Source organism: Plectropomus leopardus, chromosome 15 (assembly GCF_008729295.1).
Source record: "Plectropomus leopardus isolate mb chromosome 15, YSFRI_Pleo_2.0, whole genome shotgun sequence".
Taxonomy (NCBI): Eukaryota; Metazoa; Chordata; class Actinopteri; order Perciformes; family Serranidae; genus Plectropomus; species Plectropomus leopardus.
The window spans coordinates 14,801,313-14,826,419 of NC_056477.1; the positions used below are offsets into that span (position 1 = coordinate 14,801,313).

Consider the following 25,107-nt stretch of genomic DNA (forward strand, 5'->3'; position numbering starts at 1 on the left):
TTTGGTGATGAGGTCTTTTTTATTTATAACTCTGAATTTCTGAAGCTATTTTTCATATGTACAAGTGCGCACAGTCTCACACACATAAACACCTACACACACGCTTCAGGCAGCCCCAACAGTCCGCCACATGACGACAGTGGTGAAGCCTGTGTGTGTTTGAGCATCAAACCTGATCGTCTCAATGTTGAGTTTAGAGTCAAGTCATCATTATCACACACAGACCGCACACACACTCGTCCACCATGTTGGAGTTCTGTTCAGGTGCCAAGCCACGAAAAGCAAATGATGATAACACAGAGAAATGTTATTACAAATGTTCCACAGACTGTTCATAGAATAATTAATCCTAATAATCCAACCTTTAGATTAATTTATGTGGTTTTTTAAAACGCAGATTTCAAGTGACTTTAAATTTAATGGTTGATGTACCTGAATGAAAATGCTGCCTTAAGTCCCTTTACTACCTGTTTTTAATACCCGTCTCAAAAACACTAACTTCTACAAGTCTGCAGAGGTAAAAAAGAATAATCAGTGACAATCCTGTAATAATATTGGCTCGGCCCTGAATTTCACAGCTCTAATTTCCGACTATAAATTAACGTGCAAAAGACAGAGGTATATTGTGATCAAATTAGACAATGCAAACAGACTTAAATGTCATTATAATATTCAGTATTTCAGTGATGGACTGACTGTATCTCAAGTTAAAAATGCAAACCCTCAATTCTAGTTGTGAACAAAATACAGTGTACCTTTGTCTAATGCCATCTGGTTTTAGGAGTGAAAAAAACTTATTTCACTGGCACAATTTTCTTGACAGCATCTAAAACATCTTCAATCTTCACTTTATCGCCAAACTCCTTCTCACGGTGCTCCAGGAGAATCCCCTGCAATCACAACGTGCAGTTAAAATACAGTTTACTCCTGAGCCCAGTGCAGCTTGCGTAGTTCAGGTCTCTTACCTGGTCTCCTGCTCCGATGACAAACACCCCTCCCAGGATGAAGCCTTCGCCGTTCATGTTGCCCTGATAACCGGACCTCCAGGCCCGCATGAAGTTCTGCCACACCCCGAGGCGAATGAATCCCAGACCCCCCATTTTCCTCTGCAGCGGGCCATAGAAATGTTTCTATAATCACACAGATTAGTTTTAGTCAGACTAATTAAGGAAAATAAACTGTCCTTGTGCCTTTTCATTTCACATTCTGTTTTTTCTGTTAAGTCATGAATTTATTTTACCAATGCTTCAACAGCCAAAATCATCATCAGATTGCACCCTCAGCAGATGAACACAGTAACCATGTGGGATCATTCAAAAGCTAGTTCTCTCGATACGCACTCCCATTTTTTTTCTCCTTTTTGGAGGCGTTTGAGAAAAACTGTTTCCTTCACAAATTCGAATCAAAGTAACACTAGGTCAGAAACTGACGTACAAATGATCATTTGAGGTGAAGTACCCCTTTAATAGCCTATTCCCCATTAACAGATCATTAAAAATTTATTTTAAAAATTGCTTAGTTAACCATCTCCAATTCACTCTCCTCATGGACCACACAGATCCACACCACAACTATTACGCTCACAAGAGCTAAAACGATAATAGTCGATAAACAGAAATTTAATTAGTGATATTCTGATAATTATTTAATAGTGTTACAGTCTGAGCTTCCTGAACTTGAATAATTGCTGTTCTGTTTCCTATCATAAAAGACAAAGAAGACACAAAGAAACAGGTTGTGGTTGTGTGCTGGTGTGCTGTCTTTAATAAAATATTTTAAATAAGATTGTTTTGATGTGTAATGTAGCTTAATGTAGAGTTACACACAGTTTAGACTGACTGATAATAGGGTGAGTACCTTGTTCTTTCTTACAGCAGCTTTAGAAGATAAGATGTTATCCACTACTGCTAACCTTTTCATCTATGTAGATGTCCCCAGCGAAGTGCGGTCTGAAGTCCTGGATCTCTGTGCCGACGTTCTCCTTCACCACGGCAACCAGAGGGACCCCGAGCTCTTCCAGCTGGGGCTTCAGAGAGGACAGCTCAGAGGCCTCCTGCAGAGACACAGAGATTATACCATCAGGTGAAATATTACTCACAAACATTGCACCCATTTTCACTCGATCGTATCTAACACCCTCCACTCCGTCATTCAGAGACATTTTGTATCACCTCTCTGCACAAAAATCATCCAGGTCGTCGTACGGCCATGACCACAGCCCCGTTCTTGTCCCACAGGGTCTTTGCTTTGATGACGCTGTCATCTGCAGACAAATCAAGACAAAACCGTCTCTAAAATAATGTTCTAATCTGACGTTTCTCTGATTAAACAAGCACAAGAATATAGTGGGTCTTACTGCTGCAAAAACCCTTTAAAGCCATACAACAGAGTGCTGCAGGAATGAGTCCTAAAACCAGGAAATTATTAGCATTTTTGCTCGTATGGTTCCATTGCATTTACTAACAAGTGGCTACATGAGACTACAAAGTTTTTGTCAAGGGAGTGAGGGCGTTGCCAATTTCGGCATTGGCCTCCAAAAACTGTCATCCTTGCAGCACTCCATTGTGTGGTAGATAAAAGATGCAGTGTACAAATGCAGAAAAAAACCTAATGTTCATAGTCACATGGAACATAGATATGTATTAAGAATAGCACAGCAACCCGACCTTAAGCTGTGAGCAAAGATCTTTACAGCAATCTTATCTGTAATACCAGCAGGTTTGAGAAAGCAGCTTTGCCTTAAATGCGTCACAAAACCTCATTCAGTGCATGTAGCATACATACAAACATGCAACAGGAAAAAGAAAACTCAAATGGCTCATTCATGTGCTGAAGTAATGTTAATTCTCCTCATAATGGGTTTAACGACAGCCCAAGTTAAGTCAAACGTGCTTATTGGTGAGTGACATTAAACAGCAAATAAGAAAGCCTACCAACCATCTACGGTGGAGCGCAGGTCGGCCTCCTCAAGGTTCTCCAGTGATGCTTGGGCCATTTTAGGCAGACACAGGTCAGTGTTTGCCAGGAAGATACCAGCAAGTGCAGCTCCGATAGCACCCAAACCCAACGACCACATTCCCATCCCAAACAGCTCCCCCTCCACCCCGGACAGCACTGCAGCACGAACAGGCAACAACATGAGGAGAGAAACATGACAAGATATTAAGAAAAAAAAAGAAACATTCTTTGCTTTATCAACGTTTTTGCAGCTTTCCTCCACACTTTGTATTTTAGCTGGGTCACTGGATGTGCATTAGTTGATACTCAGTTTACTTTTGTCTCTCACACAATGAAACCTCAGACCCTCCTGAGGCAGACACACCAACAAGACCCAGCTTGCAGATTTGGTCTTGTGTTTGAGTTTACAGTTACATCAGTCTGTGTTTTGTTCTTTATTTTCCAGCATAGACTCTTGTCAATTTATTCTCATCTAAAGCTCATCCATGAGATTAAATAGCTTGCATACTTAGTGAGGAGAGGGGATGCTGCTCAACATGATGAGATTTGTGAAGGTGTAACAGTACACAAATTCACATTTCAGCATGTACCGCAGTTTTTTGGGTCACATTTCAGTGCGTTTTTGGTACAGCAAGGACAAAAAATCCCAGAAAATAACTCTTTTTCATTCTGAAAAATGTAAACATTCAGAGAAAAAACAGAAACATGACACCGTTGATATATGAGTTATGGTTTCAACCTCTGTTTCAGAACCAACATATACCCTTTTGTTTGTACAGTTTACTGTGCTTTCGTATGTATTTCTTTCTTTTGTTTTGTTAGGAGGTCTTGCAGTGTAGTAAGGGCTGCAACTAACAGTTAATTCCATTATTCATTAATCTGACAATTATTTTCTGGATTTATTGTTTGGTATAAAATGTCATAACATAGTCTGTCATTGTTTTTCGGAGCCCCAAAGTCTTGTTTAACAATCTTAGGGCATTAAAAAAACTGAAAAAGTCCCAATTGAGGCAGAGGTAGTGAATTTTTGGCATTTTTGCTTAAAATGGTCTTATATATCAATCAATTTTCATTCAATCTTCTATTGACTAGTCATTCAATTAAATTTATTGTGTCAGCTCAAGTGCAATGTACAGGTTTTTTAATAATTAGTGAAGCTAGTTATCTATCAACAGTGGATAAAAAATTCAGCCCTGCGATAATCTTTAAAGTGCAGACTCTTAGAAAAACATTTTACATTTCTCAAAAAAAGATAACATCATTACAATAAAAAATGACTACTTTATTTTGTCTACTTTCATAACACTGTTCAGTGTTATGAAAGTCAAGAGTCAGTCCAGCACAAGGTGGGTGTAAAGCAGGGAAACACTGCACACATGTCACGGCTGTAACACTGTTTCTACAACACGCTTGTAGTTTGGGTTATGTTAGGGAACATCTAGCTGTGTAGGCAGTCAGATATGTCCTTGCCTGAAGTGGGCTTGTTTGGGTCAGGACTGGCTTTGGCTTTACTTTGGTGAAACAGAGCAGTCTGCGTTCTTAGAAAGTGGGGTCTGGCTGTGGTGGGAGGCTGGCTGCTCATGGTCGTGCTCCCCAGAGAGAGGGCAGAGCAGCGCAGGGACAGTCTCCAGCTCAAAGCTGTCGGACATCTGGACAGAGCCAGCATCAGGGCCGTGGAAAAAGTCTGACCCTCTGACTACAAACACCCTCAAGATTTCACTGAAAGAAAGAAACACAAGTCTTTTCTAAGAAAGTTAAGCCACTCGTGCCATATCACAGACTGCTTCAAAGAGATTACGATCCACCACCACGGCGAGCACTACTTTCATACAGGGCATCTTTTTTCATGATAAGACTAGCCAGATAAAACTTTACACCTACTGTTAAACCAGTCAGCCAAGTTTTATCTCTGCCTGAAATAGCAATATATTACCCATCCTGCAGTGCAATATCAAAATAAAAGCTCAGACCATGAAGTTTAAAATATGTGCTTCTAATCTTATTAATCTTACTGGGGTATTTCAGTTCTCTATTTGCACACGAACTTCCTATTCGTGCACCTCCGTGCTCTTGTGTGTGGTTACACATCAGCACATAAATTACAGTGAAAGAACAAACCCAAAAGTCAGATTAAAATATGCTACACAGAGAAATTCATACAATGAGAATTAAAAGTGACCAGTCTTGAAGATATTACACAAGAAATTCTTTTAAGTTAAGGAAAAATCTTAGCTATGTTTTGTCTATAACCAGCTGTAGTAAGTAAGATATACTAACTTGCGTCCATTTCCAAAATGCGAAGAAATGCTTATTCTCCTGGGATTTAGCTCATCCAGTTTTCAAAGCCTAAGTCACCTGAATGTGTTCAAACACTTTATGACAAGGAGGACGAAGGGCTGAGAGAAGTGATAACGGCAGCAGCCAATAGAGACAGACGTCCACGCCTGCAACACAAGGAAGAGTCTAGATTCCTTGAATGCATCTGCAGAACGAGCAGTGAGAGGATCTGTCAACACTAACATTGTTGGCACTGCCACACACAATGCAGTGTTGCATAATGATCAATAGCTGTTTCGTATTGATGAGATGCATGAATGATGGCAGTACTAATGATCACTCAGTAGATAGTTGAGGAAAGTAACTTTTACATAATTCTATACTTAAGTACAATTTTGAGTTACTCTACTTTTTTTTTATTTCATACTTCACATAATCTATGTACAAAGATTAAAATTTTTATACAGTGTAACATTTTGTGCAATTTTCTACTGTGCAATAATATTTATAGGCCATATTTCTTTATTTTTACAGTAAATTTTCTGTCTGTATTTCAGCTGTCCTGTGTAACTATCAACAGTGTACATACAGTATCTGTATATGTAAAAGGTGTATGTATGTTTTAAAGAAAATATATTTTATATAATTTGTATTTGTAATATTTTATCCACTTTTGCCTTCAAATAGCTTCTTTTAATAACATGTTTTTCTTTGCTTCGGACTCCTGAGCAGTTGTGTGTGAATTTCCCCAGTGCGGGGTTAATTAAGTCTTATCTTATCTTCCCCACAATATTTCAATGGAAAATACTTGCTCGAGCCATCTCAAGGAAGCCTTTGTACAATTTCCCATTTTTTTGGAGGGTCACTTGAATGCATCACCTGACCTGCATCTCTGGATCCTCTCATTAAAGGCAGGTGTGTGAAATTAGTCAAGCAGGGAGGGTGCTAAAGAGGAAGCAGTCTTCAACCACTGCCGTGTTTTTGGTCAAATCACTGTTTTATTGTTTGATAAATCTGTTTTTTTTTCCCTCCCCATTAATTTGAACTTTGTTTCGTAAAGGCCTGTTTATTTGAGCGAGTGTTTGTTTTATTTCGTTTGAACGCGACGGTCAGACAAATCGATCACCGAAGAGCCCTGGGTCATCAAAACTGTGAGTGCAACAAATACAGCGAGTTGGTCATTTTGCTCATTTAAAAGCCGCAATAATATTGTACCTCTAATTCACTGTATTTATTTGACGGCTAGTTAACAATTACCTTAAATATTTAGTTTTTTCAACTTCTAAAATATGAGTTGCCATACATTTCACTACCCTACAGTAGAGCTGGGAAATATTAATATTAGCTACATTAATATATATTTTATGACATCGTGTTTTCTTTTCTTGCGTTTAAAAGTTGCATCACATTACAGAGATTAGATTAAATTGAATTAGATTAGTGATGGAAATGTTTGCCAGACTATTCTATAATTTGTCTTTACACACTATCCATCATGATTATTAATCAAAAGTCTCACTGTGTCAGTATTTTGTAAAACCACCAATAGTCAACCCAATGACGTCATCACAATACTGATAAAGGTATTTGGTAAAACACATGATCCCCCCCCCCCCCTATAACCCAACCCCTACCCAACAGTAAATGAAATGACATTACTTGACTGCCTTTCATGAACTGCCTCACATTTATCCCTCTTTTTGGTTTTATTTTTGTTGACTTTTAGGTTTTGACTTTTATAGACCTTTTGTTTGGAATATTTATTAATGATTATGTTATTATTCCTAGCGTTCCTGCATCTCCTTTGTCTGTCATAACAATTGTTTTTAAATGTGCTATATAAAAAAGTTATTATTATTATTTTAAGTATATGATCTGAATACTTCTTCCCTAACTGGCACTTCGCCTCCGTGTAAACAAGAGGTCAAGCTAACCTGTTAACGCCCTATTGCACAGTTTTAGCCCGCAGGGAGACCGAAAATAATACGGATTGCGACCTTCATACTTCCAGTGTCTGAACAGTGACATCACCCGATGGCTCTGCAGACTGCGCTCAAAATTTTAAGCGAAAATTACTGTGATATTTTCGCATTTTTAAGACGTTACGGTGATGACGGTTACATAATTGATACATACTTTGCACGTAGACAGAAACGACTGCGTGGCAAACGGTCGATATATTAGCAGTTGGCTAAGCTAAAGGTTTAGCCGTAGGTTCTTTAGAGTCTGAGCCTGGAGCTAGCAAGGGATTACGAAGCACCTGTTCAGACGCATCGCTGTGATTTAAATTACATTGAGTAGTTTCGAGAGAAAGACACTCACCTGAATCAATGGAGCGACTGACAGCCTCTATGGCGGAGCGTTTTGTAAACAGATTTCGGCGCAGGCGCACTGCGCGCTCAAAGGGGCAGGAAAACTAATCGAGCGAGATCGAGCTGGACGGTTAAGAAATTTTGAATTTTGACATGAACGTTTGTGAGGAGCAAGACACGACAAAAACACGACAAACACCACAGGTAAATAATTTGTAGGCTGTAAACACGACTGGTTTATGACATGACAACCACAAAATGCGTTTAACTCGTGTGTTGGCTTAACTTTCTGTATATTCTACTTGTCCTAAGGGTCTTCACGAAACTCGCTAAATTTAAAACCCCAAATCTAGTTTGCATGGAGAAACAACTTGTCATTCATCACATATCTAGGTTTTCCCTCTTCACTGTGCAGAAAGACCTTATTTAATCGCTGAAATCCACTCGTTTTCATTACAACACACCTGTCTTGTTTTCTTTACTAAAGCAGATGTTTACTATTATTATTGCATGAGATACTGGATAGGTCTAAATATGATTTTTTAGCGATATATATCACTTGTGTAGCCCAAGAAAGTAGAAGAAATGTGCAAACAGTAATTTTGAATGCATTTTATTATAGGGAAACAATAACAGTGTTTAGCAATATAGTATATTATACTGTACAGTTAGGACAGTATGTGGGTTTGTGTGCATAAACTTTGCAGATGTATATCTGTGTGTGTGTGTGTGTGTGTGTGTGTGTGTGTGAGTGTGTGAGAGAGAGAGACAGAGAGGATTTTTACCCTGTTATTGTACAGCTATCATGGAAATAAGAATAAAGGCAATCTTTCACTTTCTCTCATGTTAGGGTCATTCTAGGAAAAGTCATTCAATTGCACGTTAAAAATAAGATCATTTAGGGGTTTCTATGCTGTTAAAGATAATCAACATACATACAACATAAGGATTAATCACTCCAACGGTTCGTTCTCCCTCATGTCAGGCCAAGACTGTCTTTTTTACAGTGATGGATTTGTGTGTTAGCATCAGAGTTGTTCCCTCTGCAGAGTTTAGAAACAAATCTTCATTAATACACTGAAAACGCCATCACATAATCAAGACCAGCGCTGCAGACAGTGGGTCAATAAACAGCTAAAGTGGAAAATTTTAACCACAGAGTTGTAACATGCCAGCAACAGGTGAATGTTTCCTCAAACGCAATCACCCATTCTTGAAAATTGGCACAAAAACATTAGCTATTTTAAAATATTTTATATTAATTAAAAAATAATAAATTACAAGATATTTTGATCTGATTTTCTATATATATATTTTTTTAACTTTAGACTTGCCCTGTGTTAGAAAACACAATAATTCACAACTTCAATCAATAAAAGATGTGTTAAAAGCCCTCAAAATCAAAAAATAACAGTGCGTAGCTGCTGAATACATTAGTGTACCAGTGTACCACAATAATAATCTTTGTTTTAGAATATATTTTTTGTGAAAATGTTGGCCTTTTAAAGATACGTACCATAACAAGGTTAGCTATATTCTAAGGACTCCTGTAGCTCAAATACTATCAAGCTTTCCTTTTTTTGTTGGATAAATTTATTAAGTAATTGCTACCAGCTGTAACTCAACCATAACATGTTAGTTGGTAGTCCTTCAAAATAAAAAAATAAATAGCAATTGTGGTTTAAAACTGAGAATTTTGATTAGGATTAAGAGAACTCTTAGCAAGTTTTAAAAATGAAATGACTACTCACTTTGACTGCAGTGAAATTGATAAATATATACTTCTTGTCATCTCCCTAACATGTCAGATGGTACACATAAAATATATTTTCCCAGCCTCATTAGATTAGAAATCAAAACCCCCAAAAGGTAAGGTTTTGTCCCAATTCCCAAGAATGAGTGATTCACGTGTACAGTGGAATATGAGTAGAGCACAGCGTGTTGTGGTGTAGCGTGAACTCGTGGATTTGGCTTATAAAACACAGACATGAAAATGGAAACATGCTTCAATTTAATATTACATAACGCCTCACCAACAAACAGTCCTTTCATTCGCATGTTTGAGGTCTATCTCGCCATGTCATCTTGCATTTTGCGGGCTGTTCTGAGTACTGCCAGCATATTCACTTTATCCCCAAACTCCTTCTCTCGGTGCTCCAGTAGAATACCCTTCGGGAGGGGAGAAAAAAATGCAATTATAACTCAGTAAAACATCCACACATACTAAAAAAATATTCATTCTGTAAGCCACTGCCTACCTGATCTCCAGGCCCAATGACAAACACTCCACCCAGCACAAGTCCTTCCCCCTTTAGGTTTCCCCTGAAGCCCCTCCTGTAGGCCCGCCCAAAGGTTCCTCCACACACCGATTCGCAGAAACATGGAGAGAAACATCCACCTCCTTTTTGGGCCGTAGAAATTTCTCTGAGAATGATATAAAGCAGCTTAGTGTCTTAAATTATGCAACCCTCCATTTGCTACATAACAAAATAAAGCCATAAGCACACCATTTGATCCACGTAAACCTTCCCAGAGAAGTACTTCTTGAAGCAGTCCAGCTCTTTGCCAAAGTTTTCTTTGACCACGGCAAACAGCGGGACTTCAAGGTCCTGCAGCTGGGACTTCAGAGAGGACAGCTCAGCAGCCTCCTACCGAGGGAAAGAGAAAGAGAATCATATAGCACAGATGAAAGTTAACCAGTTAAATGATGACAGTTTTTAAACAGGCATGTGATTTCATACCTCTCTGCACAATAATCATCCAGGTCGTCGCACCACCATGACCACAGCTCCAGTCTTCTCCCACAGAGTTTTGGCTCTGTGTCGCTCATGGACTGAAAGTCACAAAGAGACATCATTTATTCTAAATCATTGACTCTTCTTTATAAAAAACAACTGGAGAGGTCCATTAATATCTTGTCCTGTAAGACTGATGCTTTCACTGTTTTGGTCGGTTTAGAGTTTGAGAATTGTTTAATGTGCTTTGATACATAATCTCTAATAAAAAAATATGTATTTTGACTGATTTTACTTTAGCTTTGTCTGAAGTGTTCATTAGTTTTTTATTTGCCAAGACAAAATTTGTTTGTGTCAATATAACCTAATTATAAGCTGGTTTAGTTAATGGTGCATCTTTTCACAAGCACAATCAGGTTACTTTCAGTTTTTCTCAGAGCCTAGCAACTACCAGAATAACCACAGAAATTTTATTTGTTCCACCGTCCACCATTTTTGCTACTGGGGATTATAACGGCAAAGCACTTGGTTTGATACTTTTTGGTAACTGAGGAAAACAAAAGCCCTGTTCGCTTCTTGTTTTGTTTTTTTGCAATGGTTGACACACTTTCATTAATTGAGCCTTCGTTGTCATGAGAGATTGTACTGCGTGGCAGACAGATTTGCTTTGGGAAAGTAAGGCTTAGAGGAAACCAATTTAAATGCGGCTGCATGATTCAACATTAACTTCATAATGATAAGTTAAAGAAAAAAACTATTATATTTCCACTTAAAATTAGTTAGTACAAACAAGTTGTTGAAATCCTTTTAGGATAAATTCCCTCCTTTTTGTTTTTTTCCAGACAGTGTTTCCTTGTTGGAAACAACAATGGAAGAATAGAAACAAAAAGAGGGAATTTCATACTAAAAATCTGTAACTTTGCAGTGCAAAAGTGCAGCATATCTGCAAATTAAAAGAGTCTGCTTGTTTCTGTTTTTGGACTCACTGCCTCCAGTAGTCTTCAGTTCTGTGTCCTCCAGCACTTCTAGGTTGGCCCATGCTGGTTTGGTCTGGAACCAGTCTGTGACAGAGCTGATGAGGTCTGCAACAAAGAGGCCCAGCACCTTTAGGACCGTGGTCACGCTCACCATGACCCTTAAGTCGCTCCACAGCTCAGCTGCAAAGAACAAAAGATTAAATTTAAATATGCCTCTGCTTGAGGAACTTTTACTAAGACTAAAATGTTTTTACCTTAACGGTCAGATCACTTTAACAAGGATATTTATATCTTTTAAGCTAAACAGGTATAGTCATGCATGCTTTGTTAATGTCTTTATCTAATCATTGTTCTGGATCAACATATTTGTCTTTTTTTTTTTCATGAGAACACCAAACACAAAGACTGCAAATAAACGTCATGTTACTGTTCAGAAAGCAGGAATGCTCTGTTCCATGTGACAGCTTGACACTCATCATTGCACAACATGCAGCAATTTCATATATTAACAAAGAAAATACCAATAAGATGAACTAGTTTAGTTGTTAATAGCTTAATATTTAACTTAACATTTGCTAATGTGCAATATGTTAACAAACCAAAATAACCAAGAATGTTAAAAGGTGATACTCACCAGACTGTGCCTGCTGCTAATGTGAAGGAATCTGATGGCTGTAACGAGCCCTCTTAAGGCGTCTAAACTCAATCCAATCACTGCTAAAGCCTTTCTTATGTGAACGTAACATGATAGGAATTCCTCTGCAAAACAAGGCTCATGTTGAGGTCTCAGCTCAATGAGCTGTATCCTCAGTACCAGGTTCAGCGTGGTGCAGCGTGGAGCTCACATCAAAGAACAATGTAACAGCCAATTTATTTAGTGAGTTATGCTTCCTTGATCATGCTCAAGTTGTAATATCCATAAATATTATAAATAGCTAAATATCTGTAATTCCATATGTTAGATTTATACCATTATACCTAACCCTTCAGTCTACTGATATTTTAGTTAAACTAATTAACTACTTATTGTATGTGTCAGTGGAGAACATAAAAACATGTCTTTTTATGGTACGACCTTTTATTGTCTCTTCAGGTCAGTTCCAAAGTTTCTGCTGAAGTCCTGAGATCTGGCATCAGCTATCATGGCTCTGAGCGAGATCGACCCCTGCAGGAGGTTAGTGACATTACAGAGCAAACCCACTATCTGCTCAGTGGTTGAACTCAGGGCTACAGCTAACAATTATTGTCATTAAATTCCATTTTGTGGTCACTCTCGAAACAGCTGAGGCTTTTTTCCAAGTTTTTTTTTCTTTTGTTGTGTGAAAAAGTGACTTGTTGCTGCCACTTTTTTCAGCTGTGGTGGATTTTGGTGATCCTTTATAGTATATGTATACCTCTGCTCAGTGTATTCATAAGGTTGACACAGCTTACCATACTTAGCTGGGTTCATTACCAACTGTGAAATCCCAACTGTAAGTTATACTCTCTGGTAGGATGGCCTACTCTGGCCAACCGTAGGCTCTTTCATTCGTACAGTTTTTATATAAGGCATTTCTTGGAGTGCTTCCACACTACCTGTATGTCTTTGTCATACTAAAAAGTGTTGGACAATACTGTTTGTATTCTTGGGACTTTACGGTGCTTTCTGTTGCTGTACAGGAATTGGAAAAAAAAGGAGTTTCTTAATTTCAGTGGGACTTTGATTGTTAAGTAAAGGTTAAAAAGATTAAACAAACAATAGATATTCATCTGAAAATTATTTTCTAAATTAATCAACCATTTATCTGGTCTTTGGACTGTCAGAAAATCATCGAAAAAAGGTCACTGGATTTTCCCAGGGCCAAGATGATCTCTTCAAATTGCTTGTCTTATCCAACCATCAGAGCCAAAGATATTTAGTTTATATATACACGATATTTTAATACACGAAAAAGCTCAGCATCGAATCCTAACAAAAGCTTTATTCATCAGTTTAATTTTAATTTCTATTTTTAATTTCTATAAATTTTAATTTTTATTATTATTATTATTATTATTATTATTATTAGTAGTAGTAGTAGTAGTAGTAGTAGTAGTAGTAGTAGTAGTAGTAGTAGTGGTGGTAGTATTATTATATATTTATTTCTACCAATTTTTATGATCATTATTAATATTTCTCTATTATCTCCATGCGCAGAGGTGTTTACGTGTGTATGTTTACTTGTCCAAAAATATGCATCGAAACTTAAACACTTAACTACAGAATCTTGTGTGTCCCTAATATTTAAAAAAAAAAACAAACGTTTGATTAAAAAAAAGAAAAAAAATTCTTCATAGTGGGTAGGACCTACATTTTTTTTTTTCAATTTTTGGTCAAACAATGACTAAAGCGTGTAATTAATTGTCAAAGAAATTGCTAACTTAACTTAATCTATTGTTAAATTGTTTCATGATTAAATAATACATAATCTAACTCATACCAGATTACTGAATAAGAGACTATCTCTGTTTCCATCTTCAAAAACATCCTGTGTCTATTTATGACCCATTTTTACAACCATCACCAGTGGAGATAGCAGCTTTATAAGAAAAACCATTGATAAAGACAAAGTCCACGCAAGGGCAGTGTAGTTAAAGGAGTTCAAGGTGAGAGGAGTGTGTGAAGGGGGTGAACGTACATCATCTCTCTGACCCAGTGTTGGAATCGTATGGCTTTTTACTCACACTTTCTACAAGATAAAATAGATAGACAAGTAAAGTGAACACATTTTCTGGCTCCGGTATAATGTGTTTTATAAAAGTGCACACGTGCGATAGTCTGGCGACCTGTCCAATGACAGCTGGGATAGGCCTCAGCCTCGGCGCAACCCTTGAGAGGATAAGCGGTTACAGCCAATGAATGAATAAAAGTGCATTGCAAGAATGGCATTGTGGTAATATTTCACTCATTGGTGGGAGCTTCACAGAGGAATGTGCTGAGGGTCCAAAAAGGGCTGAAGTAGAGATGGATAGGATGACACTCCATGAGCCCAGCTGCTGCACTCCCTCTGGCTACTCTTGTCTGCCATATGCAGACACACGCGTGCATGTGAGATAGAGTCTTTCTGGATGCTTGTTTTTGTTGTTTTAAACCATTTCATGTCATTTACTATAAAACATAACGGACGCCCACTGGATTTTCTCCCCCCAAATTATATGACAAAGTCATGCTTACACTCATAATTTGTCAGAAAATCAAACATTTGTGATTATAATATGCCAACACTAGTCTCTAAATTCTCATCTGTCAGGTTCAGTTCAGGTCAAAGGGTGGTTGGGCTGTTTTGCTGCTGGTATTGTAATCAAACACACACACATATGCAAACATACACACAAATACAGAACAGACTCTCCTTGAACCAATGCCGCTCTAGTGGGGAGTGTGCGGCATCAACAGCCAATCACAGCTGCAGATTTGCACCCCACCTCTTGTGTGGTGTTCTCGCTCACAGGCATTGGTTGACACGTCAAATTCTTATTGTGCCAGCGGAGCCAATCAGAGAGTGAAGTGGGCAGTAGTAAAGGGGGGACAGGGAGTGCCATAGTAATTACTGTCAGAGTGCATTTGAGAAGCGAGATCTGCTTTTTGGATTTGTTTGATGAGAAACAGTCTTAAATATCTTTGTTTTGAGTGGACTTTGTATAAAGAAACTTGATAGTATTCATATGTATATAACACCAAAATTCTGTCAGATAATTCTGAAAACAGTTTTCAGGGAAATAATTCCAATAAATAAAACAAGAAGCCACAAAGTGAACACAGCAGAAATCACCCTTAATACAGAGAGCCAGCTAAAGCTGTAAAAGTCTATAAAACACAGAACAACAGTTATAAAAAGAAATCTCTGTAAACATACAAGAAACTGATTCTAGTAACAAATGGTGTAGATTATCTGCTGTTTATTGACGTGTAATTATTACATAACAAGTTCTACACACTTCACATTCTCAATCGTTCAATGAAAGTTGGCAGGATCACACTTCCTGCCATCCAGATGAAACTGGTTGGTGACCAGACGTGCTCAGAGCGCAGAGCTGCAAAGGCAAACTGTGTGTCCTTGAACCTGGGGAAAGACAAACAGGTGCTAACAGCCTCCGTGGCTCCAGGGTTCATTTATCTAATCCTGTTCTGGCAAGTTTGAGACGGACTGACTCTCAAACCCCAAAACCCTGACCCCTTCTTTTAAATTAAATACGTAAAGGGGGTCATATGTGATTCATGTAGCCAATCAGACAGGAGGAGGAGATGAGGTCATATTTGGGATTGGTGCAGCCACTTTATTTTTTTAAATTTTATAATGTGTAATAGACTTCATGGGATTATGGTATTTTAATGATAAATGCACCATGAGTGTTTCTTTTTGCACTTAGTTTAATCAGCTGCATATAATTAAAAGTTTCAGCTTGAATTAAAATCAATGGGACATTCAGGCCCTCTGACATACTCGTGGACAGCCATCGCCTGACCTCTAGTAGTTAAACAATTAAGTAAAAACTTGAGACAATCAGGCAAACCCCCTTTGCTGCAACACAAAGGTCACCAGGCCTTTATCATGTTGCTCTCCTGTGAGGCCTAGCGGCTCTATGGATGAAGGTTCAGGAGGGTTTGAACTCTAAACTTTATCTCGAGTGTGTCCTCACAGGTTTCATAAATCCACCTTTTCACTGACCTATTGCAGTGATAACCTTCAGTATAAGCGTAAATCTGAAAAATCTTTATTTACCTGTAGGTTTATGAGAATTTATTCAGCGCTAAATGATGCACTGTGGTCACACACCACTGTGGTCACACAGCACTGTGTTAGTGTATAGTTTGATTCAAACAGTTTATATCTATTTTAAATTATATGATCAAGAAGGTTGTCTTCAGAATCTGTCATGGTGCACAGAGAAAGCAGTGGTAAAAAGTAATTAAGTACACCAAACAACTAAGTATTCATGTGCTGTACTTAATTATGATTTCTGATGTGTTTCTGCTTTTCAGCTGAACTACATTTCAGATGGAAGTGTTTTACTTTTACTTAATTTGTTTGATAACTTTACTAACTAAGTCACAGATTAATGATACAAAATATAATCAACACATTAATTATGTTGTCTTATTTTAGTTAAGATAAGAGAAGATAAGACTTTATTGATCCCTGGGGGAAAATTCACAAGCTACCTAATAGTATATAAAGAAATTCAAATAAGTCCCGCCTTTACCTGCTGCAACATTGAAGTTATGTACATATTAATTCACCAATTATTATAATACAATAATATAATTTACATATTCTGAAATTGGCCATTCAGAGTATTTATACATTGACTGTGGTATTGCTACTTGAAGTTTGAGTTGACTGAACTTCAACATAAAGTAAGTAAAATGCACAAGGACTCCAAACCAAAAAATGTACTTTAATATACAGATCGACCCAAGAGAGAGAGAAAGCTGGGACTGAAACATTGTCTACATACATTTGTGGTATGGAGTAGTGTAAAGGTGTACTCTTATTGATAGATGCTATTTTTTATCTTTACTGACACACAAATCTCATCTGGTAAATTATTATATAAGAAATAACTGTGTTCCAATTTCTTTTCCAGTGACTCTCCATGGGTTTGGCACTCTATAGAGATTAATCAGGAAATCTTATAATTAGTACTTAAAGGGGTATTTGGATTAATAATATAGCAGCAAACCTCTATTTGCTCTGTAAAGCTTTAGTGGAGAAATGGCGACCTGAGCAGAGAATGAGGTCACCCTCCCCGTGTGTGTGTTGTAATCTGAGCTTTTCTGTCTGATGTTTTGGTAGATGGTTCGGCTGTGAATGCATGTAAGTGCATGCGAGTCCCGCGTGTGTGTATTCCACTGACTAGCTAATCTGCCGCTCTGCATTTGAAATTAAAGAGTTCAGATCTTCCATAAAAAGACAGCCGAAAAAGAAAAACTGAGGTAAAGTAGATTTGCTCTAAAGACTTGCAGAATTATTTAAAACCTCAAATAAGTATATCTGTAGAATAATGGCCTGACCTTGTGTGCCATGATTGCATTTTTTTCCTGATCTCTATGTGCATGATAACTAGCGCACATAGAGGTTCAACTCAAGAGACTTAACCCTCTGTCTTTACCCCCTGGAAGTCTGTTTCACCCTGTTCACATCCTGTAGAACACACAAGTCAATAACCTACACAGTATTACCTGGATTATATTTTCTCCCTAATTCTCCAGCACACATTCATCCTCTTCATGCTTCAAACTGACACGTTGTCAGAGCTCTGATAGCAGTTATCTTTCAACATAACCAGAACAATCTTGTCAGAGCTGAAAAAGTTTCCTTGTCAGTCATTAACAAATGTTTTGAGGCAAACTGCACAAACTCAGAGAGGAATCAGCCCCTCTCATTTTCAGATAGCATTCACGTGTTCACGTAACAAGTGTGGTGTCTTGAGTGTTTTCATTCTGGCACACAGACTGCACTCAGGCCAAAATAAACAGGTGTATCATCCAGAGGTTGCAGACTGACTCATGTGATTTGTTGTTTAATCCAGTTCATGTTATTCACTATAAACTAGCCCTGATCTCTTTCTCCTTATAGACATTTTCTGTGTCCCAGCTCTATGCTGTGTGCCAAATCTTGGCAGGTTCTGAGTATGCAACTGCTGGAGAAGTGATGTATGACACATACATGCTAACAAAACTGGAATTTAGAGTGAGCTGTTATTGTCCCACAACGCATTACACAAAGGAAACGGAGGAGCTCTGCAGACAGCCACAAATAATGTATTGATATACAATTTTCCAACAAAACTGCTTTTCATGCAGCATATGAATGCAGACAAATGTCATCAGAAGATAGTCAGTTGTTTTCGAGGTTGCATTTGGATGAGTGTGTTGAGCCTCTTTGCTCTCCAAACAGACTGTTTACCTGATGCTTCAAAAGAAATGTGAATCTTGAAAATGGGTTGTTTAAAAGAAAAAAAAAAGGATTCTGTTATAGGAGTAGATCATGTAATCCAATCTTGGTTGTGATCTTGATCAAACTTTCATTTTGCGTTGTTGAAAATTACAAACGAACTACAGTAATTGTAGTTTCTAACGATTGCATCCTCCATGCTTTTTTCTGTCTGTTCAAATAAAACTATGAAATAAAAGTAAACATGTATAAATATATACATAAAGCCTTACAGAGTCAGCAGCCTACATTGTGATATGTAGAGGGTGTATCCGGATTTGGTAATCTTGAAAAAGTTTGTATCTGGGTCAAGGTGATCTGATTCAATGATGCTTTGAAAAACTGGTACAAAAGTAAGATGGATTAGCTGATATTGGATAGCAAAACACTGGATTCCCAAATCCAGATCATTTTCATCCAGGTTAAAAAAACTTTTAACAACTGAGCCACTCAGTCTATCAACCAAAACGAGAACATGTCTGATACCAACATCTTGTTTCCTGCAGATTCTGCATACATGTGCAAATATCTGTCTATACAGATTAATGCTAAAAACACAAAAGCAGTGGTAAAGTGTGCCTCACAACAGGTCAGCATGTCACAGGAGTCACAGGACTCTGTTTACTGATTGGTGTTCAGTAATCTCTGGTCACAGTTCGACACTAAAAGCCACAGATGTTATATGGCAGCTCACCGCAGGCCACTATTTACTGCTGCTTGGTCTATTTTCAACGTAAGGGGCACCAGACAGACATCGCTATAGAAACACCATAATGCCACCAGAATAGAGGGTTCCAGTTTTTTTCCCCCCCTTTCCCTTGCCTGAAAAATACAGTAGTGATTGTTGGGCTCTTTTACGGGGCCCCTTGGTGAGTGTGAGCCCTGTGTTTTTACCTTATTATTTATTTATCTCCTTTTAGTCATTATTAATTAAAAATCAAGATTTTAAAGTTTTAAAACTGCACACCATGTTTTTATGTTTATATTATCTGTCATTATGCTAATGCAAACTCTGCTCTCTGTACTGAAAAGTCCATCCTTTGTTGGCAGTTATTTGCATGTTAGACAGCGATTGGTTCTCAAGTTTCTGATATATGAAATCTAGCTTGTGTCTGAATCTCTAATTTAAGGGAACTGCACAGATATCAGCTCCTTCAGTGGAAGAATGTGAAAACACTTCTTTACTAACAAACTTTGCATGGATGCAAGTCGGTATAGTCAAGGTCAGACATTTTAGGGGACATTAACAGAAGGAAATTCCATTTTTGAGCACAGAGCATCTTTAATTCACCTGTTTATGCGTTACTTTTAGTTAAATAATTCAACAGTTTATCCATTGTTATGAGGTAATTTTTCACGTTTTACTTTTTAGTGAATTGTTTCGAAAGTTTATCCGTTACTTTGAGCTAAATATTTCCACTTCTCTGCTTGTTAGTTTTACTGCAGTATGAAGTAGTTCATCTAGGGTAGGCTGTGTGGGGATTTCTCCCAAAGGAGTTTTGAGCTTGACTAGTCATTGGGATAAGATGTCTGAATTGTTGTAGTGAAAGAATAATGGATACTTTGTTTAGCCCCGCGGTAGCTTTTATATCACACTCAGTATGCTTCTCCAGGTTTGATTTGATTCTGTCGGCCTCAGGTAACATTAGGTCAGCTCATTGCTTACTGAAGTGTATTTATTTTTATGTTAATACAGCTGTTTCTGATTTTCACCCATTCCTGTCAACAATACAAACACTAATTTACTGCATAACACGTGTGAGGCAATATTGTCCTATGTGCATGTACTTGAGCCATAAATACATGTCAGTTGTTTTTATGCACAGGTAGACCTACTAAAGTTTACCAATACTTCATAAAATACTCGGTATCTTAGAATTCAATTATAGACTTTCTGTAAAATTGTGAAGAAAAAAAGGTGATGAAGTTACTGCTTTTTGGCTCTATGGTTAATGTAGATTTTGTTTTTGCTTTTCGGGTTAAATCTGCTTTAAATACGGCTTAGAGCAATGAGGAAGAGTGGTATTTTATTCACTCCTGAGAGCTAGTTAACATTCTCCCCATTTCATGAGGCCGACTCTCTGCCAGCTGAAATCAGAGCCAGATGAGAGCGAGATGGAGAGAAAGGGTTGTCCCCCTGCACCGTTTACACTACAATAAAGAGAGATTTGTTTACCTCTTGTTGTCTGCAGAGCCCGTATACGATGTGAAAAGGTACAAAGTTGGTGTCTGTGTACGGTTTACAGCCCTATTGTTTCTCCAGGTGTGTGTTTGTGCATGCACATACAGTGTGTTAGTGAGCATCACTTGCACAGTCAGTCCTACACGGTCCCTGATATTCTACTGAAACACAGGCACAGTGAGTCATCTTAAAGGCCACCAGATATCTGAAAGACACATCTTCATTATTTGATCTTCTCTCAGGAAATGGTTGATATTTTCTGCAGTTGTGTACAGGAACAAGAGCCTCAGGCTGGGACTTGGATGGAAAAGAGCATTTAGACAACAGGTGACTGTCTGCTCAAAATGTAATTATTGGCATTAACGGAAAGTAACTAATTACATAGTACTGTACTAAAGTACAAATTTGAGATACATTTTGTGGTCTTTTAAAGTACATTTCAGAGGAAAATATTGTACTTTTGCTTTCAATACATTAATGTGACCTCGGTTTACGTTTAATTATCAGAATGAAATAAGCTTCATCTTGTCCATTTACAACATTAAGCAGCTGCTCACGCATTAATACGTCAGGATAACAACCAAAATATAAAATGTATATATTCTGCATAGAGTCCCTTAACTTTGGAAAATTTAGTAAATTTAGTTAAATTTCCTGTATTTTGTGTAAATAAAATTATACAAATTTTTAGGGCTGCAACCAACAACTGTATTCACAATCAATCATCACACAGATAATCAATAATGCTGGTCAGAGTGGAGCTAATTTGAACTATTTTATAATGATGGGTAGTTTACTAACAGTATAGGAATTATATTTTCTTTATAAACAGATTTTTAGATTTTCATGTAAAATCTTAGTCTAAGAAGCTTCAGCACTCATATAAATATAGTGAAGTAAAAAATATTTTTGTCTAAAATGTGGTGGAGTATGTGTATTAAAAATGTATAGAAATGAAGACACTCAAGGACAGTACAGTTCTTGTCCAATTACTTCAAACCACTGCAATTTACTGTAATGTAAGACCAATAAATTAATTCTGGAACCATCATTTTTAGCTTCGTCGTTAAATTGGTTACAGATTAATCAGCGTACTATTAATTTAACTGTTGGTGCTTGTTTTAAACTCATATATTATAGTTTTGGTCCGTTTTTAATTAATTTCCAGAGCGTTAGATTTGAGTTTGTTCCATATAAGTGAAAGAACACACTTTGCTCAGAACATGATGTAAACAAGAGTAATTGCATCATTGTTGCAGTTGACAACAACCACCTTTCTCTCTCTCTGTCCGCAGGCTGCTCGTACCTGGCCCAGTCCCAGCAGACAGAGCTGTCCCATCACTGTGATGGGGGAAGGGGAACCCCCAAATTGAGATGTTCCTGCTCTACCCAACAAGAATTTGTCCCTAATGCAAGGCTGTCAGAATGGAGGTGATGACTACTGATACACACATTACAGCACCAGTACTGTACACAAGGGGTTAACAAGCTTCAACAAGCTGTTAATGCCCTCCCATCATCCACTCCCCCCTGGAATGGACTGTCCCATGGATTCACATGATGTGTGTGTGTGCGTGTTTGTGTGTGTGTGTGCACGCGTGCATGTGTGAGTTCTCTTAGCCATATATATTGGACCATGTGGACACAGACGTGGAGTTTTGTAGGATAGACTTTGTATTGGCTGCAGGGCTGTTGGCCTCCCGTTCTTCATTTCTCTCTTAAAGAGAACCAGCAGGAATATAAAGCACCCTTCAGATCTCTCTGGGCTGCTTGTTGGAGGGAACTGAGGAAACTTTTCTTTCCCAGAGAGTCTCGTTGAGTACCTGGCCCCATAGAAAAAATGAGTGACATGCTGGATGAGGGTTCTTTCATGTTCACATCGGAGTCCGTAGGAGAGGGACATCCAGGTGAGTCTCTAATCAACTTTAGCTACCTGTATGTAAGAAACTGGGACACTGAAAATTAAGTTTTACGTGTTTACTGCAAGTTATTTTACTACTTGTCAAATGTCCTTACACTTTTTTGTAAACCCCCCCAAAAAAATCAATTGTAAAAACATAGCATTACATTTTTCTTATCAACATTTCTATTAAAATGGTTGAAACATAGACATGCATGTGAATTAACTCTATGCAGGTTGGACTACATGTCCAAAATAGCTCCAGAGTGCTGAGTATTTACTCTCCAAGCATGGTTGGTATTCCATTCACAGCAACATGTGTTTACTGCCCCTCACTCTCACTTATGGGCAACAGGAGGTGAATATGTGTGTATAAGGTTTCATACTGAAGAAAAAGCATCAAGTATCATGGACTCTACGCTGGGATACAACTGGCATGCTGACACTGAAATGGGAGTAATCAATACTTGTCAATACAAGATGCATGCCTGCAGCCATAACCTTAATGTTTGCTGACAACTCTAGTCATTTCATTCTAAAAATGAACAGTCCCATGTTTGCAGTACTTAACTTTAATGTGTGGATAAAGTAAAATCTGAGATTTCTTTTTAAAAACATAATGCATGTAAGAAAAGTCTTGTTGATATCATGTGGAAAAACTGGGAACAATACAATACTGCATATTGTGGAATTAAACTGTTGTATGTCCAGGACTTTTAGGGCAGGCCTGCAGTGGTGCAATCCTTAACATAATCCCTCCCCCACTATATATAAACCTAAGGAAGAATGCATAGTATCAGTGTTGTTTCATTTGTCCCCTGTATGTTCAACAAGCTGTGATTTAAATCTTTAGTCTAATAAATTCATCGCTTTTAAATGTCACACATAAAAACAGAAGCACAACACCTTGCAGTCAGGGCGTGTGTGTAATCTGTGCCGCTTGGTTAGCTGCTAATGGGAGTCTGCTGTTTCAATGCAACTCGTTCTTCAGCTCATGCCCCCCCCCCCCCACCCCCTCCAAGCAGGGATACTGCTTTTTTTTTGTGGTTTTTTTTTTTTTTTTTTTTTTGTTTTTTTTTTTTTTTTTGGGTTTTTTTTTGTTTTGTTTTTTTTGCAGTTTGGAAGTCTTTTATATATTTGCTTTGCTTTTTCCTACTGCCACAAAATGGAGCACTTGTCTAAAGAGCCCCATTTGTCAGACACGCTTTTGATGAGTAAATGGATCATTGGTTATTAAAAAGAGTTTAGTTTCAAAGATTATCAGTGTATGCGTCCTCAACTATAACTCTTCCTGTGGGCATCCATTGGTGAAGTTTGGGGTATAATAATAGTAGAACCCTCTTGTAAAAATATTAAATATTGAATAAATGATATAAGTTATAATCAATATATATTTAACAAACCCTTAAAAACGTATTTAGAACTGTGTACAACTACATCATGGAGTGTCATAAACCATTTATCACATTTTTAGGGCTATATGTTACCCAGATGTTCATACACACCTGAGAAAACTCATCTTTCTAAAAACCTAAAAGCTACCTTTAGACGACCCACCTTGTCAGTGTGTCGTAATCCTTTGACAAATATGTTACAAAGTCCCCAGCGCTAAATCGATAATCAGTAAACCAGTTTGGCAGCTTCACTAAGGCAGGGCATGATGGCTGTGAACCCCTGACATTATATAAAACCACAGAGCTAAAAAAATTAATTGCACGCATTTTGAATTTGGACAAATAAACCTTTGTTTTGTTTTTTTGGAATTCAACTTTTTGTTCATTTTAAAGTAATGTTTTTCGATGCTTTGATGAATGTCTTATAGACTGAGAGATCAGAATAAAGTGAATCTCTACATATTAGATGTAAATGGATGGAAATCTTTTCTTCCAGTTTGAACTCATTGATGTTGCAGCACCTTGCCAAGGATGGAGCGGTGGTTGTCCTGCAATAAAAAAAAGTTTTGAAACGTGGCAAAAAGTAAATATTTATTATAGATTTATGTCACATCTCCCTCCGTACATCATACAGTAGACATTACTTAAAGTCGATCAGGCCAAACACACAAAAAAGGAAAGAATTTCACAAAGGTAAAAAATGTAATTACTAGTGAAAAGAAAACTCCCACATAAGTATAATGCAAAAAGTCTCTTAAGTAATTGTGAAATGAATACAAAAAACTCCTTCAAACCATCTTTTAAAATGACATGCAGCATGTGTGTCATTTGACATCTTAGGTTATAACCCCAGATCGCTTAATATTCCAGAAAACAAGGTCCACAGTGAGAACCAGAGATGTTCCGGCGCTTTTTTTTTCGTATCGATTCAGATACCTGAGTTTGCATATCGCTGATACAGAGTACTGATCCCAGACCCAAATATGGACAAATACATAAAGAGAATGAATGCCATAGAATGTTCTTTATCTGATTTGACATTTTTCCTATCTGCTTGAATTACACTTTTTAACCAAAATTGGTTCTTCTTCACCACTCCAAGACAGTAGTTGCCAGTTGATACACAGTGCAACTTGCTGTGTAGTTGACTTTTACAGCAGCTAAGAGAAATTGTTTTCTAGGAAAACTGCCATTTTATCCAGGTGTGAAACTACTTTAAAGTTTATTAATAGATTGCTTGGTATAAGATCGGTTCATAGAACTACTCACTCACGGATACCTGATCCCGCAATTTATGCAGTATCGGACGCATTTCCGATAATGGTATCGGTATCGTAACAACTCTACTAAGAATAACATTGTAGTTTCTGCTTATTTATTTAAGATTTATATTTGTCTTAGCAGAGGGTTACATAA

At 37.6% G+C, this 25,107-nt stretch overlaps 2 protein-coding genes and 1 pseudogene across 6 annotated transcripts in view; 1 reads left to right on the top strand and 2 right to left on the bottom strand.

Moving 5' to 3' along the window:
• selenou1a (selenoprotein U 1a) lies at nt 1-7,616 on the bottom strand. Of its 4 annotated transcripts, none has more exons than XM_042501926.1 (7): nt 7,558-7,616; nt 4,429-4,677; nt 2,938-3,114; nt 2,172-2,263; nt 1,913-2,053; nt 966-1,130; nt 1-890 (listed from the first exon to the last, which is right to left on the bottom strand). In XM_042501926.1, exons 2-7 carry the CDS (start codon nt 4,622-4,624, stop codon nt 795-797), a joined length of 867 nt encoding a protein of 288 aa, XP_042357860.1. In that variant the 5' UTR covers nt 4,625-4,677; nt 7,558-7,616; the 3' UTR covers nt 1-794. The 4 variants fall into 4 exon arrangements, with proteins under 4 accessions (XP_042357860.1, XP_042357859.1, XP_042357862.1 ...); XM_042501925.1 differs by lacking the exon at nt 7,558-7,616 and adding an exon at nt 5,236-5,334; XM_042501928.1 differs by lacking the exon at nt 4,429-4,677 and having other exon boundaries at nt 7,558-7,608.
• mat1a (methionine adenosyltransferase I, alpha) overlaps nt 6,132-25,107 on the top strand; it is a 26,857-nt gene continuing 7,881 nt past the window's right edge. The window contains exons 1-4 of one of the 2 annotated variants that reach the window (XM_042501923.1): nt 6,132-6,386; nt 12,353-12,433; nt 21,693-21,828; nt 22,204-22,304. In XM_042501923.1, coding sequence (XP_042357857.1) covers nt 22,238-22,304 — 67 coding nt within the window. In that variant the 5' untranslated portion in view covers nt 6,132-6,386; nt 12,353-12,433; nt 21,693-21,828; nt 22,204-22,237. The remainder of the gene's footprint in view (nt 6,387-12,352; nt 12,434-21,692; nt 21,829-22,203; nt 22,305-25,107) is intronic. The other variant, XM_042501924.1, reaches the window with a different exon arrangement.
• Nucleotides 9,615-11,413, bottom strand: LOC121954861 (annotated as a pseudogene).